At 43.7% G+C, this 20,614-nt stretch overlaps 2 protein-coding genes across 2 annotated transcripts in view; both read right to left on the bottom strand.

The window, feature by feature from the left end:
* Window positions 1-497: 497 nt before the first annotated feature.
* LOC121546437 (interleukin-17 receptor C-like) lies at window positions 498-10,229 on the bottom strand. The gene is made up of 16 exons (XM_041857720.2): window positions 9,825-10,229; window positions 6,480-6,504; window positions 6,191-6,319; window positions 4,871-4,981; window positions 4,573-4,679; window positions 4,313-4,421; window positions 4,104-4,145; window positions 3,852-3,991; window positions 3,672-3,728; window positions 3,475-3,532; window positions 3,142-3,380; window positions 2,987-3,037; window positions 2,808-2,859; window positions 2,144-2,239; window positions 1,882-1,920; window positions 498-1,554 (listed from the first exon to the last, which is right to left on the bottom strand). Exons 1-16 carry the CDS (start codon window positions 9,939-9,941, stop codon window positions 758-760), a joined length of 2,169 nt encoding a protein of 722 aa, XP_041713654.1. The 5' UTR covers window positions 9,942-10,229; the 3' UTR covers window positions 498-757.
* Window positions 10,230-14,420: 4,191 nt separating this feature from the next.
* LOC121546536 overlaps window positions 14,421-20,614 on the bottom strand; it is an 11,180-nt gene continuing 4,986 nt past the window's right edge. The window contains exons 13-17 of the mRNA XM_045209325.1: window positions 18,391-18,542; window positions 18,023-18,091; window positions 17,865-17,916; window positions 17,566-17,673; window positions 14,421-16,969 (exon numbers count right to left, since the gene is read on the bottom strand). Of these exons, the coding sequence (XP_045065260.1) occupies window positions 16,185-16,969; window positions 17,566-17,673; window positions 17,865-17,916; window positions 18,023-18,091; window positions 18,391-18,542 (1,166 nt within the window). The 3' untranslated portion in view covers window positions 14,421-16,184. The remainder of the gene's footprint in view (window positions 16,970-17,565; window positions 17,674-17,864; window positions 17,917-18,022; window positions 18,092-18,390; window positions 18,543-20,614) is intronic.

Here is a 20,614-nt window from a genome sequence, read left to right as displayed (position 1 = left end):
CCTTTTGGCAAACTGATGATAGAGGCCACTGTGTTCTTGGGGACCTTCAATGCTGCAGAAATGTTTTGGTGCCCTTCCCCAGATCTGTGCCACAACACAATCCTGTCTCGGAGGTCTACGGACAATTCCTTCGACCTCATGGCTTGGTTTTTGCTCTGACATGCACTGTCAACTGTGGGACCTTATATAGACAGGTGTATGCCTTTCGAAATCATGTCCGATCAATTGAATTTACCACAGGTGGACTCCAATCAAGTTGTAGAAACATCTCAAGGATGATCAATGGAAACCGGATGCACCTGAGCTCAATTTTGAGTCTCATAGCAAAGGGTCTGAATACTTTGTAAATAAGGGATTTCTGTTTCTAAAAACCTGTTTTCGCTTGGTCATTATGGGGTTTTGTGTGTAGATTGCTGAGGATTATTTTTAAAAAAAAATCCATTTTAGATCAAGGCTGTAACGTAACAAAATGTGGAAAAAGTAAGGGGTCTGAATACTTACCGAAGGCACTGTACAAAGGGCAGCATTCTCTAAACTGGAGTTGACAGTAGTTTTTCAGGAGCACAAAAGTGAATCATTTACAATATTAAGAGGTCATGCTCTACTTTGGACAGTAGCTCTAAAAGTGCATGAGATACAGTTTCAAGCCACCATCTCCTGAAGCCCTAATGACCATTATCTGATTATAGTATGTCAGTGCCACAGTTAGCATCCTGCGCAACAGGCCCCTGGTTCCTACCCAGCCTCTCCTGCCTTCTTAGACCCAGTCCACCCCGTTGGTCTTGGGGCAGGTGTCAGGGCTGGATGGTGGGGTGGTGAGACACAGCTGCAGAGGCACAGACTCCCAGGGGTCCTCAACCCCTGCACCAACACAGTCCTGGGGCAGCCCGGCCAGCCGTAACACTGCCGAACCCCCCACAAACCCTCTCAGCCCCCCAGCCAGAGTCTGTGAGGCTGCCCTGAGTCCCCCTGCCCGCCTCCGTCGCCCTGATGCTGCCCCCCTACCTCGCCCCAAAGCCAGTTCAGTCAGGAAGTCCAGGCTCTGGGAGGGGAGGCTGAAGAGCGGTAGCCCCCTGAAGAGCTCAGGCAGGGGGCGGCTGCCGCCGCCGGGAGGCAGAGATTCAAACTGCACGAGGGTGAAGCGTTCGCCGGCGCGGCCCTGCAGGTAGTCCGCCAGAATGCAGCTGAGCGAGGCACTGAAGACATCTGAATACGGAGATCGACACCCCACCCTTGACTCCCCATCCTCGTCACACCCCCTCCCCCGGAATGTATCCCTCTCCCAACCCCGGCTGCCCCACTCCTCAGCCCTCTCCCAGGCTGCCTGGGTGAGCACCAGCACCACTTTTCCCCCCTGTCTCTGCAGGCAGTCAAGCCGGGAGTGGAGCCATGGAACTGGTCCCAGGACACTGAGCTCGGCCCGGCTCCACAGGTCTAGAGACACACTGAAGCCCAGAGAGGAGAGGGACAAGCCCAGACGACACACCAGCCCTAGCACAGCCTGATCACTGTCAGGAGGGTACAGCAACACGATGTGGCCACCTCCTACTGCACCTGAGAGAGAGAGAGAAAGAGCGAAAGAGAAAGAGAGAGAGAGAAAGAGAGAGAGAGAAAGAGAGAAAGAGAAAGAGAGAGAGAGAAAGAGAGAGAGAGAAAGAGAGCGAGAAAAGAGAGAAAGAGAGAGGGTAGAGAAAAGTGAGGGAGAGGGGGAAGGACAAAAAGAGAGGAGCGGTAGAGGGAATGAGATCAAGGGAGAGAGAGAGAAAAAAGGGATAGAGAGAGGATGCTTATTCTTCTGAAGCATGAAGAAAGAATATAATTGGACTCAGCTATAATTGGAGACAGTGAATTGTGAGGGAATGTTTTAAAGGCTTATCTTACCTTTTATGTCCTCATCTTTCAACCATCTCCACACGTATCCTGTGGGGGAGATAAAAAGTGCAAGAATTACGATGAGGCGTGTGTGCTATAGTGTCCTAGCCTCAGTGCCAACCTGAGAAATTTGCTTCACACTCTCGAAAATGTCAGGCTGGCACCCAGGCTAGTAGTATTATATTCAAATATACAGTAGTTAATACATTTAGTGATTAGATAGCCTCAGAGATAGCTAATAATATTATTAATATATAGCTGCATCACTAACCTTTGAGAGCACCATGTATGATGTAGGCCCCAAGTATTGCCAAACAGATTAGTAGCAGCCCTATCAGGAGAGTCAGGCTCCATCGGTTCCGTGGTGCTATAGGGGAAGTCAGTCTGATTATATACAGCTGTGGATCAATGCCTCATAATCCATGATTGTGTCCATTATTTCTGCCAAATAAAATTGAGCTAATTGAGCACTAATCTCTATGTTGCACATTATAGAGACACAGATTAACCAATGAGCTAACCTGTTAATAATCCAGTAAATTTCACTCTTAGTGAAAAGGGTTCCAAAAGGGTTCTTCGCCTTTCCCCATCGGATAACCATTTTTTGTTCCAGGTAGAATCCTTTTTGGTTCCAGGTAGAACCCTTTTGGGTTCCATGTAGAACCCTCTGTGAAAAGGGTTCTACCTGCAACCAAAAGGGTTCTACCTGGAACCAAAATGGATTCTGCAAAGGGTTCTCATATGGGGACAGTAAAATAACCCTTTTAGGTTCTAGATAGCGCCTTTTTTTCTAAGAGTGTTGGTCAGTTGCATTAATGAATTGATGACCATTTAACCAATCCTTAGTACAGTCAAATAGAGCATATAACGTGTTTAGAACTATAGGTAAATCTTATAAAATGTAACATATTGACCCTCAGGGGTGAAATGCGTACTTGCAAATGGACATAAGGGATCCCGCTTTGTATCCATCCCCTGTACTTTCATCTAGACAACAGGAAGCAGTGCAGTGTCAGCCATAAACACTTACAGTACTGCATTTCAAAGTAAGTACAGGCTCACAATTTCATTCATACAGTGCACACTGCCCACAGGTCAGTGGAGAAGTGTTTACCTGGACACACAAAGCAGGATGGGGGTTCACATTGATGAACTCTCCTCTTTTCTGAAAAAAAAACAACAACAACAGAAACACAACAGTCATGTTCAGTAAGGTCCTCAGTAAGGTCAAAGGTGAAGGGTAAGTTGACCTCACACGATTGGCCTTACCCAGTATCCGTGGAGAGTGGGCAACCACCCGGCATGTGTGTGGTTGTGCATTCTCTGCCTGGAGCCCTTCAACTCCTCGCAATGCCCCCCCGCTGAGCCCCTTCTGCATAGCCACAGTTCTCCCTCCAGACGACAGGGGGCAGTCACGTTCCAACTCAGCACCGTGCCGTTCCCTGCGTTCGTCTGAGCCTCCTCCACTGACACAGACACGTTGTTGTCCCACATTCTTTTGAAATGCTCTGAGAGAGGAATGGAGGCATTTGGGTGTTAGAATAACAAATGTCCAGAGTCAAGAGTTCTGCGGTAGGGAAGGAATCTGATTGGCCCCCTTACCTTTGTTGTTCATGAAGGGGCAGATCTCTCTGCGTAGATTCTGTCCCTTCCACCAAACCTGTTGTAAAGCAACATACAAGGAATGTGCACATGTGACTCCTGCATGACAATGATCATGAATCTTCAATTCAGCATTGGAAACAAGTTGTTCCTCAGATTCGGTATGCTGAGCTGCAGAAAAATCAAGCAATGTTTACCTGAAAGCACAGACAGGGCGCTATAGACCTCAAAGGAATGCTCATCTCTCTCTGGCTCTGAAAGAAGAAGAAAGGACGTGAGAAAGAGAAGGTGACAGTGAGTAAGGAGGTCACAGCTTCACCTTATACAAATGTGTGCTTTACAAGCTAATGATGATAGTATTCTTTAGACATACTGACCCACGTCTGGTATCTGCAAGGCTCTCCAGTCCCGAACATCTGGCACATGAAAATCTCACTGGTCGGTGTCTTGTCAGAACTGTCCAGTTGGAGCATAGCCACACCTCTCTTCTTATCAATCACAGCTCGGAGCTTGGGCACTGAGACATATATCGAATGTCAGTCAATCAGGGGTTTAAAGGTTTAAACTAAAGCAGGTACAGTATAATACGATGGGGATGCAGGGTTGCATTTAAAATTATAGTGACTCACCATCGCATTCTTTCACAACACCATCTAGGTCTGGGGAACAAACTAAGCGATAGAGAGGGGGAGAGAGAGAGAGAGAGAAAGAGAGAGAGAGAGAGAGTGAGAGCGAGAGAGAGAGTGGTAGTCAAAATACATGATCTGAGGAATGTATGTCTATCAGTAACGTCTTTATAGTACAGCTGTGGTATAGTGGTATAAACTATGCCTCTTACCATCTTCTAAGGAGGGGATAGTGGTGGTAACTGAGGTAGATAATGCGAGGATGTTGACTGGACTGCCATATTGTATTGGCTCCGGCTCCAACAATAAGGACAGCCACAGCTACAGAAGTCAAACATATTACATTACCTATTACATCCTAGGCTATGTTCTGTCCACTAAACAACCCTAGCAGTGCCCAAAGTTACCGAAAAGAACCGTAACATTTTTAATAGACAACAGTTTAATGACAGGCGATAAAGGGAATGTGTACCTCGGGAGGGTGCTGGTCCCACAGAGCTGAATGGATCAATGTAAATGTCACTTCTTTGCAGCGATTCAAAATGCTTGGGTAGCTGTAACACACTGTTACAGAAGCTGCTGGAACACACACAGTAGGAGAGACAACAGAGCAAGTTATCTACCATGAGAAAGTGCAAAAGACACAGGAACAGTCAACCACAAGTTTAGATTTAGTGACTTTCATTTATTTTACTTGACCGACTGGAACGCCCAAGGAGTGTGTGTGTGTGGGTGTGTTTTCTCTCTTTTGACACACTCTTTTTGATTACCTGTTGGGCTGGGTGGCATCCCCAGGAGACTCCCTTCTCTTAATTCCTTCTGCTTAGAGCTGTCATCTTCGTCACGGTAGTCACCAGACACTTCCTGGTCCTCATGCTTATCTGGGACAGCAGAAACAGCAACAACATGTAATGTGATGAAAACAGCAGAAACAGCAACAACATGTCATGTGCTGAGAACAGCAGAAACAGCAACAACATGTTATGTGCTGAGAACAGCAGCAACAGAAAAAAACATGTAATGTGCTGAGAACAGCAACAACATGTAATGTGCTGAAAACAGCAGAAACAGCAACAACATGTAATGTGCTGAGAACAGCAACAACAGCAACAACATGTAATGTGCTGAGAACAGCAACAACATGTAATGTGCTGAGAATCCCCAGGAGACTCCCTTCTCTTAATTCCTTCTGCTTAGAGCTGTCATCTTCGTCACGGTAGTCACCAGACACTTCCTGGTCCTCATGCTTATCTGGGACAGCAGAAACAGCAACAACATGTAATGTGATGAAAACAGCAACAACATGTCATGTGCTGAGAACAGCAGAAACAGCAACAACATGTTATGTGCTGAGAACAGCAGCAACAGAAAAAAACATGTTATGTGCTGAGAACAGCAACAACATGTAATGTGCTGAAAACAGCAACAACATGTAATGTGCTGAGAACAGCAGCAACAGCAACAACATGTAATGTGCTGAGAACAGCAGAAACAGCAACAACATGTAATGTGCTGAGAACAGCAGAAACAGCAACAACATTTAATGTGCTGAGAACAGCAGAAACAGCAACAACATGTAATGTGCTGAGAACAGCAGAAACAGCAACAAGATGTTATGTGCTGAGAACAGCAGAAACAGCAACAACATGTAATGTGCTGAGAACAGCAGAAACAGCAACAACATGTAATGTGCTGAGAACAGCAGAAACAGCAACAACATGTAATGTGCTGAGAACAGCAGAAACAGCAACAACATGTAATGTGCTGAGAACAGCAGAAACAGCAACAACATGTAATGTGCTGAGAACAGCAGAAACAGCAACAACAAATGAGAACAGCAAAGAGCTAAGAATAAACTCCAAAAGCCCCAGACCACAACCTATCAATATAATCCTGCTGTAGGTATGCCATGCTCATGTCCCAGACACGCAAAAGTCCCAGGCACAGTGTCGTCCTGTTGGACTTAAGGTTAGTTGTGTAGTTAGGGATAGTGGGGTATGGGCTAAAGACTGTGGAATAGCATCCAGACATCACAGTTTCCTATAATGATAGTGTCTGCTGCAGCTGAATGGTTGAAGCCATTGGGCTACCTTTGATTATGAAGTAGACCATGACTCGCAGGCAGGGTTTGCAGTATTGACCGTTGGTGCAACACAGAAACACGCTGAGCTCCAGCCGCCTAACTTTCACACGACCCTTCATGCCAGGAAGGGCAACATCTAAGATGCAGAAAGGACAGAGAAATAGATGGAGAGAGAGAGAGAGAGAGAGAGAGAGACAAAGGGAGGTGGAAGGGTTAACCTATCACAATGTCATGATAAGTCTTCTAACATATTTTGGTTTATGATGGACTATACATGATGCATTGTATGGTCTCACCTTTTACACTGCAGTCAGTCAGGCCCTAAGGACAGAGCACAGAGATAGTGATTTCCTACAACATACCAGACCAGACACTACATAGATACATAGCAATACTTCCATTTAATATACGTGGCACATGTTCTTCCATTTAACTGCTCTAACTGTAACACAACTACCCTAGAGGTCAAATCTCACTACCTTGCTCCCAGAACCGTATCCTTGGAAATGGTCAACAGCAGTGGAGATGGAAAACTCAAGCCCTAGGATTGGGTGTCATGCTCTGGCCTGGTCATGAATACGTAATGAGCATTAAAACTCTGATGTGTCTGTGTGTGCTACAGTACAGACTGAGCTACACCGCATCTGTCAATCAAAACATGAATCTGCTCACTCAAACTGATCAAGTGTTTAACCAGCGCTGACTTAACGTGCATACAGTGCATTCTGAAAATATTCAGACCCCTTCCCTTTTTCCACATTTTGTTACATTACAGCCTTATTCTAAAATTGATTAAATAAATGCAAATCCTCATCAATCTACAAACAATACCCCATAATGACCAAGCGAAAACAGGTTTTTAGAAATGTTTTGGGGGAAAAATAATTACAAAAAAATACCTTATTTACATAAGTATTCAGACCCTTTGCTATGAGACTCAAAATTGAGCTCAGGTGCATCCGGTTTCCATTGATCATCCTTGAGATGTTTCTACAACTTGATTGGAGTCCACCTGTGGTAAATTCAATTGATTGGATAGGATTTGGAAAGGCACACACCTGTCTGTATAAGGTCCCACAGTTGACAGTACATGTCAGAGCATAAACCAAACCATGAGGTCGAACTAATTGTCCGTAGAGCTCCGAGACAGGATTGTGTCAAGGCACAGATCTGGGGAAGGGTACCAAAACATTTCTGCAGCATTGAAGGTCCCCAAGAACACAGTGGCCTCCATCATTCTTAAATGGAAGAAGTTTGGAACCACCAAGACTCTTCCTAGAGCTGGCCGCCTGGCCAAATTGAGTAATTGGGGGAGAAGGGCCTTGGTCAGGGAGGTGACCAAGAACCTGATGGTCACTCTGACAGAGCTCCAGACTTCCTCTGTGCAGATGAGATAACCTTCCAGAAGGACAACCATCTCTGCAGCACTCCACCAATCAGGCCTTTATGGTAGAGTGGCCAGACGGAAGCCACTCCTCTGTAAAAGGCACGACAGTCCGCTTGGAGGCACCTAAAGGACTCTCAGACCATGAGAAACAAGATTCTCTTGTCTGATGAAACCAAGATTGAACTCTTTGTCCTGAATGCCAAGCTTCACGTCTGGAGGAAACATGGCACCATCCCTACGGTGGAGCATGTTGGTGGCAGCATCATGCTGTGTGGATGTTTTTCAGCGGCAGGGACTGGGAGACTAGTCATTATCGAGGGAAAGATGAACGGAGAAAAGTACTAGAGAGATCGTTGATGAAAACCTGCTCCAGAGTGCTCAGGACCTAAGACTGGGGCGAAGGTTCACCTTCCAACAGGACAACGACCCTAAGCACACAGCCAAGACAACGCAGGAGTGGTTTCGGGACAAGTCTCTGAATGTCCTTGAGTGGCCCAGCCAGAGCCCGGACTTGAAACCGATCGAACATCTCTGGAGAGACCTGAAACTAGCTGTGCAGCGAAGCTCCCCATCCAACCTGGCAGCTTGAGAGGATCTGCAGAGAAGAATGGGAGAAAATCTCCAAATACAGGTGTGCCAAGCTTGTAGCTTCATACCCAAGAAGACTCAAGGCTGTAATCGCTGCCAAAAGTGCTTCAACTAAGTACTGAGTGAAGGGTCTGAATACTTATGTAAATGTTATATTTCCGTTTTTATTTTTGTAATTTTTTGCAAAAAAATCTAAAAACCTGTTTTTGCTTTGTCATTATGGGGTATTTACATTTACATTTTAGTCATTTAGCAGACGCTCTTATCCAGAGCGACTTACAGTTAGTGAATACATATTTTTTTTATACTGGCCCCCCGTGGGAATCGAACCCACAACCCTGGCATTGCAAACGCCATGCTCTATCAACTGAGCTACATCCCTGCCGGCCATTCCCTCCCCTACCCTGGACGACGCTGGGCCAATTGTGCGCCGCCCATGAGTCTCCCGGTCCCGCACAGTTAGCACTGCTATGCAGTGCCTTAGACCACTGCGCCACTCAGGAGTATAGGTATTGTGTGTAGATTGATGAGAAACTATTTTTTGTAATCAATTTTAGAATAAGGCTGTAATGTAACAAAAATTCAAGGGGTCTGAATACTTTCCGAATGCACTGTATGCCAGACTAGATCAGGAATTTAGTTTCCTCAGAGAGAGTTGCAGCTACTCTAGTTGTGATGTTTTCTTTCTGAAAGCCTCCTGCTATATAAGACAAATGGCTGTGCATGGTGCGTGCAAGTGAACTAAAGCTTGTCTGTGTGGTTGGTTTTTGCACGTGTCCTCCACGTATGACAGCTTACGTTCCACCCCACCCACTCATACAAACACATACACAGCCCACATTCATTTGCATGTGGTAAAGAAAGCAACACAGGTGTGTACATGCACATCCCAGCACACACACACACACACACACACATGCACACGCATACATATTTTATCACACCAGGCTGACCAGAGTACACAAAATAAATAGGGTGGTACAGGTGGGATTCTCATAAGCAGTTATAATCAAACATTTTTGTAGTACATTGGAAACTACAGGCCAAAACATTCCATGACCCCATCCAGCATCATCAGAGAACAATCTGAGTATATTGAGTTACAAGTCATAATGCTAAAACTATACAACCATACGGTAACGCTTCATTTTAAGGAGTCCTTATTACAGCGTAAATACATATGTAATTACACTAAAACAAGTATTGTAGTTCATTGTAATAACTCATAGTTACACTGTAATAACAACATGTAACTAGTGGTAATTGCAGTCTGTAATTACAGAGGTGTAACAACAAATACTTGTTACCATGCTAGTTACAAATGTTAAAGTTTCCGATAGCATCCCATCTCACCATATTGGTCAGTGCTATTGGATCCTTGGGACGTCCTTACTCTAAAGCCTAACCCTAACCTTAACCCCTACCCTTACCCTGACCTTAACCTTAACCCTTAACTTAACCATTTTAAATGTCAACTTCAATGGGGTAGGGACATCCCAAGGATACTTACCAATCATACTTTTATGCAATAGCAGCTATACCTTTTCAGTATGTAGTCTAAATACAGTACTTGCAATATTACCTTTATAATTGAAATCATTTAAAAAATCAATAAACAATTTAAGATAATGTAACAGGCCTAATGTTAATTTGCTCCTTCTTTTACCTGGTCGCAGGTGAGTCGATGTGTGCCATCTATCATCTCTAGCGTACCTGCAGATGGGGACCTTAGCTGCAGCAGTAACAGTAGGACAAAGTGAGTACAAGGGAACAGGCGAGCCATTGTCACTTCAACACCCTGGACAGCGCTTCTGCGTCCAGGTCCAGGCCTTTCTGTGCCTGCGCCCTGTCCGGAAAGTCTGTCTCGAAAAGTGAAGGTAGTTGTGCAGATCACACTGATTCCAACATCATTACCGAGAGGCAAGATAATTATACTCGTCACATCCCAACATTTACTGGCAGTCCCCCAAAGGCACAGTGTTTCTCAGTGAGGTCTTCTGCAAGGTAAACACTGGCAATTTCCTGGGCACTGAAACGGAACCTGCCGAAGATCCTGGACTGCTGGAACCACGTAGGCTAAACAGGACCCAACCTGGCTGAGAGCGAGAGAGAGGGAGGAGGGTGGTAAGTTAATCAATTGCAAGCTGAAGTAGGCTATTAAAACATTAAGCAGGCTATATTTCTGTATTGAATAAGATACATTTCTCAAGCACAGAACGAACTAATAACTGTGTGTAATTCATATATTAATGCAGAGCGACTTATTCATATTTCAATTTCAAAAGTGAACTTCAATTTTACTTACCGTTGGGTGTGTGGACATGCACCTGTTGTATCAGGTAGATCAACAGTTGTCTAGCTAGTGACACGGGTGCTCTGTGACACTAAATCCAATCTCCTGAAAATATCACAAATGGCATTCTATGAATGTAGAGTGAGTGTGTGACAGTCAGGAGGACGACAGAGGGGAGGTGTGTTTACCTGAAAGGGTGGCTCAATTGCACTGAATGGAGTTGCCAGTTAGATTTCTTGCCATTTAGCTTTTTTAGTAAACCATGACAGTCCAGTGTGTCTGAAAATTATGCTTATACGGATTCTGCTGCTTTCCATAGGTACATAAATTACTGAAGTTCAGTTACAGTAGGCTAACCCCCTAAGGTTGATGTCCGCGCCCCTGAGGAAATATACAACATGTCTCATGACTCCTGCGTGCATTGTTGACTATGACCTTGCTTCTTTACCCGCCCATGGGACAGACTATGTATGTTCCCACACTCGGGACATGGACTCCCATCCTATTCTAACCACCTCTCGCCGGCTTTGTATTCATGTTACCTGATGAAATTGCTGTACAATATGATCTTGTTGCCATCTGATGCACATTCAAATGTCATAAAAAATGAACACTGCAGAGCTCTCCCTTTCCTCTGCCGTGCCCTGATTGTATTACTGCTGATGATATCTGGAAATGTGCATGTACACCCTGGCCCATCTACTGTTGCTAGCCCCAATTCTGACTTGTGCTCTGATATCTGCTTCACTGATTTCTGCTCTCGTAAAAGCCTGGGCTTTCTGCACGCTAACACAAGAAGCTTATTACCTAAAATTGATCAATTGAAAGTCTGGGTTCACAGCTCCAATCCAGATGTGTTGGTCATTACTGAGACATGGTTAAGAAAAAGTGTTTTGAACACTGATATTAACCTTTCTGGTTATAACCTTTTTCGGCAAGACAGATCTTCCAAACGTGGTGGAGTAGCAATCTTTACCAAGGAACACCTTCAGTGCTCGGTTGTCTCCACCAAGTCTGTCCCCATACAATTTGATTTGCTGGTTTTAAGCATTAAACTTTCAAACAGCCCTTTGTTGACTGTTGCTGGGTGTTATCATCCACCATCAGCACCGGCCTGTACCCTACCTGCCCTAAGCTCTCTCCTGGCCCCTTACACTAAATCTGAATTTGTCCTGCTAGGTGACCTAAACTGGGACATGCTTAAACCACCTGACCAAGTCCTAAAGCAATGGGACTCCCTAAATCTTTCTCAGATGATTACCAATCCCACAAGGTATGACTCCAAACACCCAGAAAAGGCTACTCTCCTTGATGTTATCCTCACAAATAATCCTGATAGGTATCAGTCTGGTGTTTTCTGTAATGACCTTAGTGATCACTGTTTTACAGCCTGTGTTCGTACTGGCTACTCAGTAAAACGACCTGTCCTGATTTGTCATAGACACTTGCTAAAAACGTTAATGAGCAAGCCTTCCAAAGGGTGGCTATTTGAAGAATCTCAAATATAAAATATATTTTGATTTGTTTAACACTTTTTTGGTTACCACTTGATTCCATATGTGTTATTTCATAGTTTTGATGTCTTCACTATTATTGTACAATGTAGAAAATAGTAAAAAATTAAGAAAAACCCTTGAATGAGTAGGTGTTCTAAAACATTTGACCGGTAGTGTATATATGGAGACTGTTTAGTGCCAAAAATAAGGGGTTAAATACATGTTTAAAAAAACAATCGGTTGTTCCATGTAGTAGAATCTGTTATTCATTGTGTTTGTATGGGCTAATAGCAGTAAGGCCCCACCCTCCCCGGCTTAGACAGGGCTAAATTCCTTGGAATCGTATGCCGTTTTTGCTAAATTCCTTGGAATCGTATGCTGTTTTCACTAAATTCCTTGGAATCGTATGCTGTTTTCACTGGAATTACCCACCTTAGTGACTCAGCCTATTGCATTTGCAGGTTATAGTAGCCTATCTTGTTAATGATTCACATAGTGCCATTGATCCACAGACTGTCTCCAACTGGGACAATAACATTTAAAGGGATAGTTCGCGATTTTGGCAATGAAGCCCTTTATCTACTTCAGATGAACTCATGGATACCAGTTTTATGTCTCTGCATGCAGTTTGAAGGTTGCTAGCATTAGTGCAATGACAATGAAGTCTTTGGGAGCAGCTAGCATGCTAGCTGTTCCTGTAGAATTCCAGTCATTGCGCTAATGGTAGTTAGCATTGGCTCATGAAGCCACCTCTTACTTCCTTCATAATGGACACAGATACATAAAAATGTATCCACGAGTTCATCTGACTCTGGGGAAGTAGATAAAAGGCTTCGTTACCAAAGTTCCGAAGTATCCCTTTAATAAGTGGTTGTCACAGCCTGGTCTCATAGACTAGACGTAACATAGTAAACGTCAATCCGGGACAGTACTTGCATTTTAGCTAACCCTTCCCTAACCCTTTTAGCCAACCCTTCCCTTAACCCTAACCTTAACTATTTTAGCTAACCCTTCCCCTAACCTTAACCTTTAACCTAACTCCTAAACTTAACCCTAAATTTGTAACATATTATACGAAATGGGTGACGGACATCCAAAAATTAATACATACCATACAAAATGTAACATATCATACTAAATGGAGTGTCTCGGATTTAAGTACAGAATAATACGAAATTATTACGAAGTTATTCATTATTAAATCACCACCTCACTACGGCCATTCCAGTGTAGACCCCCTGCGAATTGTTCCCTATATTCCAATTTTACATATTTTTTGAATGAAAGTCTTATCAGCCTGAAATGAAACAATGTTATCTTTTCTTTCTCCATAAGAGCTTAACCATTAACCAGTGACCTGAGATTGGCATGAGAGGTGAACTGAGGTAAATACCTAAAGTAGGCAATCATTATTCCATAGCCACTCTCTGGGCAGGCTGTCAGGTTTCATGCTTTATGGTCTAATCTCAGGAATTCATTGGCACAGACACACACACACACACAGATGTTATGATTATTTTGCATTTGTTTGTTTCACACATCTGGAAAATGATGAAACAGACTTAGTTTCTTAGTTAGCTTGTTGACTAAGCCGAGGTATGAATGAGAGGGTTAGATGTAGGTTAGAGATGGGCTATGCCAGGTACAGTATGTACTCTATCGCATACATACAGTAGTTTCTCTATTTTTTTCACCTGATCAGTCCTGGTAAGTCTGGCGTGTTGTTTTACAACATCAACGCCAACATTTACTGATAACATCACTCAGTTGTGTCGGGTTGTTCTGAGTTCAGTTTAATGGAGAGAACCTATCATCATGCACCTGCAATGTTGACGAACATTAAATAGGCAGCTTTTCCACACAGATGCCTGAGGGAATAATGTTGATGTATGTTTGCTTAGCTGGTGTCAGAAAGATAAGCATGATGGACTTTAAGACAAACTTACCATAGATAATACATAGAACAAAAATGTCTATAGAAAGCATAAATGCAGAAGATCTTTTTATGAGGCCAACAGCTAATATCAAAGTGAAAGATATTTACAAAATAATACAAATTTTTACAATTTTACAAAAGAGCATTTCAAAATGTATGCAACATGCACTCATAAGCCCACACACACTGGTAGAATGGTAGATAGGGTAAACGCATAAACATTTGTTCTGAATACAGATCATTTTAAAGGGGGCAATCTGCAGTTCAAACAATAACAAAGCATTACCCCGCCACTGTTTCAGTAAACAGCTGAGGGATGGGGCTAAAGAAATGTAACCACTCTCAAATTCCTAAACAAAGCTATGGATGCATGGGCTGACCATCCATGACATCACAATTATAGTTTGAACCATGTTTTGAGGCTAGGTTATACAGTGTTTGTTTACAATAACATTTTTTATAAATAGTGGAGTAAAACAAGCATATATTTTGGTTTCTGATGGGGTATGCCAGTTGAACTAAGCTCATGAGGCCTTATTAAGTTATATTCTTCAAGAATCAAATAATTAATTTATACGTCCAAAAATGTATGTAGCAACGGCATATTGCCCCTTTAGACTTGAATGAAAACTACTCTGCCTCTGTTAACTGTTTATTTATAAACATGACCTACTACTCAAAAGCCTGGCTAGAAAAAATGTGTGCTATGACAAAAGGTTCCAGATGCTTTGCATACAGTTCACTGACTTTGTGGGAGTATGGAATGTGAGTCGTTGGTGATATTTGAATAATACTGGTTCACTGCCAATCTGAAGGGGCTTACTAACAGTAGTTTAATACTAAAGAACTATAGCTCAGTTGGTAAAGCATGGTGCTTGCAATGCCAGGATAGGGGGTTTGATTCCTTGGACCACCTGTAGGTAAAATGTATGCACGCATGACTGTAAGCTGCTTTGGATAAAAGTGTCTGCTAATTTCATTATATTAAAATTATAAAAGGTCAGGCTTTGATACTATAGCAGGCTCTATGTCTGTACTCTGTGTGTCCAGTGAGTAAATCAACGCTTAAATCTTCATTTTAATTGAATAAAAGGCTATTTGAACTAAAAGGAGGTGCAATGAGAAAATACATTATTAACACAGAAGTTATTTTATCTTTTTTGAATGCCATGTTGATAATAACTACATACTGCGAAGTGAAATATTCTGAAAACAAAGTCTTAAATTATTAAAATGTTAAACTAAAACCATAATGTCCTTGGACTAAAGAATGAGTCACTAAGGTATCTATTTCTTATATTCAGTAGGTTACAGTACACGGTCCATAGGAGCTCATTGGAGCAGACCGGTTGCTATAGAGCTGACATATCCCTCTCCAGTTCAGGTCATCATAGTGTAGGAATGGTCTCTATACCCAGACATAGATAGTATAGCATCCATAATCCCCCATGGCACTGTGCATAACCAAGCAGTTCTACAGCCAACCAGTTTGAGAGATGGACAGGTGCTGGTTCAAGATGGGGCACGTTGATGCTGTGTACTTCAGTATAAATACATTTTTAAATGTTCTCGAAAGGACCTGACAGTCATGTGGAAAGTGGAGGCTTGGGTAAAACAACAGTTTGGATGTACAGTAGTTGCCCGCAGAGCAAAGATATCACATCATTTGATCAACTACTGTTGACATTGAGAATGATTAAGTATATCCAGTCTCTTCACTGGAGCACCTGTGGTGAGGGTATTCAGTTTCATACACTAAACCACTAGGTTGAAGTTACAACCTGACTTTCAGGCAAACTCACTTAGATAAGGCTGATGTGTGGCTTCACGGTCAGGTTCAAACTGTACACTCAGCATACAAAGCATAAACTGTGGACATATGGGGGATGTAGCCCAGAGGAGAATATTTACCTACTCTTCACCAGTAGGCAAATCAAGTGGTAAGGTCTCTTAGTAGTTTTATGAATACCCCCTATTGACTTTGGTAATAAGCCCTATGAGATGCTCAGTGTCTCTGTTCCACTGTTTGGTTCACTACACCACCCATGTGCTCTGCCTCATGTTACAGTCAAGACAAAAGTCTGGCCCCTGTAAAAAGGTGAAACCTGAGATGCCCTGCCTCATCACCATGGTGACCCGCTGAGCAACTACTTCTCCGCAAAGTGCTTGGCTCTGTCCTCTCCTCATTAGTTGACAACGGCAACACATGCCTGTTCAGTGTCCTCTCTGATATCACTTCCTGTGATGATTTCGGTTTTAGCCCCTCCTCTTCCTGTGACAACGACACGCTGAGCCTGTGAGTTAGTCGTCGTGCCAACCAAAGTGACAGTGTATTGGAGAGGAACAGTCCCAGCTGCCAATCACACTGTTCCTCCCTCTAGCGGTCCTGCCCAGCTCACGTATCAGGCCTCCGAAATCCTGAGGCAGGCAGTAGCGCGGGACTCCTCTGAGGTCCTTGGGGATGTCTCGGCTGTGACAGAGGCCCTGGAAGTAGACAATGGTGAAGCCGTGGACCCTGCCTTCCCCCTCTAGTGCCCCCTGCAGACAGGACAGGGCAGCCCTGAACACTGGCCCTGTCACTGAAGAGGGCTCTCTCTCCTCTCCGCTCCTACTCTCCTCTTTCCATTCCCCTCCTTTCTTCATTCCTGCTTGCTCCTGTTCCCCTCTTGTTTTCTCAAGTCCTTCCATCTCTTCTCCTCCCCTTTCCCCTTGTTGCATCTCCTCTCCTTTACTCCCTCCTGTCTTTTCCCCCTCTCTCCTATCCCCTCCCTCCCTCTCTTCTCTCCAGCTCCTGTAAGACTCCTTAGCCTCTGCGCTCCATACGATCAGCATCTGGCCTCCTGCCTCTCTAACTGCCTCCCACTGTCCATACAGCCAGGGCACAGGGCCCAGTTCAGCCACCCCAGCCCAAGACCTCTCCACAGCCCCAGGACCAGCCCCAATGGAGCTCTGGGCCCACAAAGCCATGCGCACTTCAGCACACAACTCCCCCTGTAGGAAGGAGGCCAAAGCGCACACGGCAGATACATGGGCTGACTGCTCTGAGGAACACACCAACAACACAGGCCTCTGGATGAATAGCCAACCTGCAGGGAGAAAGAGGGGGGGGAGGCAGAGACACACACAAAGACATATACAAAGAAGTAGAGGGTCAAGGGAAGAGAGCGAGAGACAGACAGACAGACAGACAGACAGACAGACAGACAGACAGACAGACAGACAGACAGACAGACAGACAGACAGACAGACAGACAGAGAGAGAGAGAGAGAGATTGAGAGATTGAGAGAGAGAGAGACAGACAGAAAGACAGAGAGAGAGAGAGAGAGAGAGAGAGAGAGAGAGAGAGAGAGAGAGAGAGATTGAGAGAGAGAGAGACAGACATAGAGACAGACATAAAGACAGACAGACAGACAGATCGACAGACAGACAAAATAGAGATTGGAAATTATTTTCATTTATTGCTTGATTTCTCAATTATTTAGCTAATGATGGCCATTATGCCGTTGGTATTAAATCAATGGATAAAATTAAGTGTGTTAGGTTTGAAGGATAAGGTGAGACTGACAGACACACAGACAGAGCAGATAGGTCAAGGACAGCACTCAATATTAATGCAATGCAATATGACTGAGGACACAAGAAGGGGCTACAAAGGTCTACGTACAGTACAAGAAAACTGACCTGTGACTCCCTTCTTGGTCACATAGTGGATGAGGCTTCCCAGCGTTGCCACAGTAACCAGAAGTGTCAAGGCTGCAACAGCATAGAGACCCCATCTCCTGTTAGAATCTGAGGAGGCATATGAGGATACTACGTATAAGTGTTGGAAGGAGTGTGTGTGTGTGTGTGTGTGTGTGTGTGTGTGTGTGTGTGTGTGTGTGTGTGTGTGTGTGTGTGTGCGTGTGTGTGTGTGTGTGTGTGTGTGTGTGTGTGTGTGTGTGATGATTAAATGACTAAAATGTAAATGAGGGTGAACTCACAGTCAGGACACAGTAGTCTCCTCCCATACTGTGCAGGATCTGACCGCCAGACCTACAGAGATAAAGAGAGCGTGAAACGGAAATAAAGAAAAAGTCAAAGTAAGATAAGCGATGCTTTCACGTAATACAAAAGCCATTCATAGTTAGGTCGTTCGTACCTGCACACATAGACCCTGAGTCAGGGATGATAAAGGCAGGTTCAGCTGTGTCTCTCTGGTGCCCCCACCCTGTAGAACAGAAAACTGCACTCTTAACAGCATGGACCAGCAGTGTCTATCAAGTTCAAGTTTTATTGTCACATGCACAAGTACAGTGAAATGCTTTACTTGAATGCTCTACCCAACAGTGCGGTAATCAAAACTAGTATAATTAATAAAAATACTAAATATATAATAAAGAAAACACGAAAAAGTAAAGATAAACGGCAAAAGATTCACAAAATAGCAAAGTTCGGTCGGAGCACGCAAGACAGCATATTATAGAGCCTATCATGTCTCTATATTATGGTGATAGTGTCTTATCTTACGATGTTTATTAAGTATATAGCTCCTCTGGACACACATCCCTTCTCCTGCCGGACACAGAGTTGTGCAGCAAAGGATGCTGGGATAGTGGAGGTGAGATAGACACAGAGACTTTGTGAACCAGGACCAACATATGCCTCCCACTTAGACATACCTGAGGAAAGGAGGGAGGGATAGAGAGAGAGAGAGAGAGAGAGAGAGAGAGAGAGAGAGAGAGAGAGAGAGAGAGAGAGAGAGAGAGAGAGAGAGAGAGAGGGGAGAGAGAGAGACAGAGAGAGAGAGAGGGGGGAGAGAGAGAGACAGAGAGAGAGAGAGAGAGAGGGAGACAGAGAGAGAGAGAGAGAGAGAGAGAGAGAGAGAGAGAGAGAGAGAGAGAGAGAGAGAGAGAGCGAGCGAGAGCGAGACAGAGAGAGAGAGAGAGAGAGAGAGAGAGAGAGAGAGAGAGCGAGACAGAGAGAGAGAGAGAGAGAGAGAGAGAGAGAGAGAGAGAGAGAGAGAGAGAGAGAGAGAGAGAGAGAGAGAGAGAGAGAGAGAGCGAGCGAGAGCGAGACAGAGAGAGAGAGAGAGAGAGAGAGAGAGAGACTTTAAAACTCTATAAACGTTCACTCAAAACCAAAAAAGCACAGTACAACAGCAAGCAGCTGACACTAATTGAGGAGTCCATAAACACAAACAACTTATGGCAAAATTGGAAAAAACTTAAAAAATCAAAATAAGAGGAATTAGCGATACACAATGGTGACATATGGAGAACCCATTTTAAAACACTCTACAACACCGTTCAAATTGACACAAATGCAGAACAATGCCAAATTAATGAGAAGTTGAATGGATTAGAAAAAGCTATAACCAGGAGCTCTATAAGAAACTTCAGGCCATGATGGCATCCTAAATGAGATGCTCAAATTCACTAGTGCAATATGTCAATTGGCTATATTAAAACTGTTTAATTTGATCCTGAGTGTAGGTTATTTGCCTGACATCTGGAATCAAGGACTCATAACCCCAATCTTTAAGAACGGAGACAAATTTGACCCTAACAATTACAGAGGCATTTGTGTGAACAGTAACCTGGGGACGGTTTTCTGTGCTATTATAAATGTAAGAGTTCTAAACTTCCTTAATAAGCACAATGTCTTGAGTAAAAGCCAAATTGGATTTATACCAAAACATCACACGACCGATCATATTTACACCCTACACACCCTGATAGATAAACATGTCCACCAAAATAATACCAAAATGTACGCTTGCTTTATCGACTTCCAAAAAGCATTTGATTCTATTTGGCATACAGGACTGTTCTACAAAGTTATTGAAAGTGGTGTAGGGGGTAAAACATATTATATAATTAAATAAATGTATACTGGCAATACGTGCAGCATCAAAATTGGTAAGAAAATAACAGAATTCTTTAACCATGGGCGGGGCCTTCACCAGGATTGCAATCTGAGCCCTGCACTCTTCAATATTTACATCAACGAATTGGCCACTATTCTAGAAAAATCCTCAGCCCCTGGTGTTAGTCTCCACAATGCCTGCTCTTCGCAGATGACCTATGCCTGCTGTCACCCACAGCACATGGCCTACAGCAGAGCCTGGACCTGGTAGAGCAGTACTGCCAGACCTGGGCCCTGGCAGTAAACGACTGAAATAATGATTTTCCAGAGAAGATCCAGATCTCAGGGAATTAGACCAAAGTTCTCAATTGGTACAAAATATATAGAGTACTGCACACACTACAATTACTTAGGTTTAAAAATAAACTCAACTGGACACCTTAATGATGCAGTGAACAAACTGAGAGAGAAAGCACGCAGGACATTCTACGCCATTAAAAAACTAATTCAAATTGAAATACCTATTAAAATGTTGCTAAATTGAATGTGTCATTGAACCAATTGCACTTTATGGCAGCGAGGTGTGGGGTCCACTTGCAAAACAAGATTTCACCAAATGGGACAAACACCCCATTGAAACCCTGCATGCAGAGTTCTGTAAGATTCTCCTACATGTCCAGAGGAAAACTACAAACAATGCATGCAGGGCAGAATTAGGCCAATATCCACTAATAATAAAAACTCAAAAAAGAGCAATTAAGTTTTGGAAACTATATACAGTAACCCCCTCTCATATCATTACCAAGCCCTGCAATGCCAAGAGCTGAGCAAAGAAAAGAGTCCCCTCATCCAGCTGGTCCTGGGGCTGAGTTCACAAATCTGTTCT

Source organism: Coregonus clupeaformis, chromosome 30 (assembly GCF_020615455.1).
Source record: "Coregonus clupeaformis isolate EN_2021a chromosome 30, ASM2061545v1, whole genome shotgun sequence".
Lineage (NCBI taxonomy): Eukaryota > Metazoa > Chordata > Actinopteri > Salmoniformes > Salmonidae > Coregonus > Coregonus clupeaformis.
Note: the sequence above shows the minus strand (reverse complement) of the source record. Positions and strands in the feature narration are given on the sequence as shown.

Coding starts and splice junctions, on each gene's coding strand:
- LOC121546437 (XM_041857720.2), bottom strand. CDS start 9,941: ATGGCTCGCCTGTTCCCTTGTACTCACTTTGTCCTACTGTTACTGCTG. Junction 4,680..4,870: donor GATGCCACCCAGCCCAACAG/GTAATCAAAAAG, acceptor TGTGTGTTCCAG/CAGCTTCTGTAACAGTGTGT. Junction 4,146..4,312: donor TATCCCCTCCTTAGAAGATG/GTAAGAGGCATA, acceptor TCTATCGCTTAG/TTTGTTCCCCAGACCTAGAT.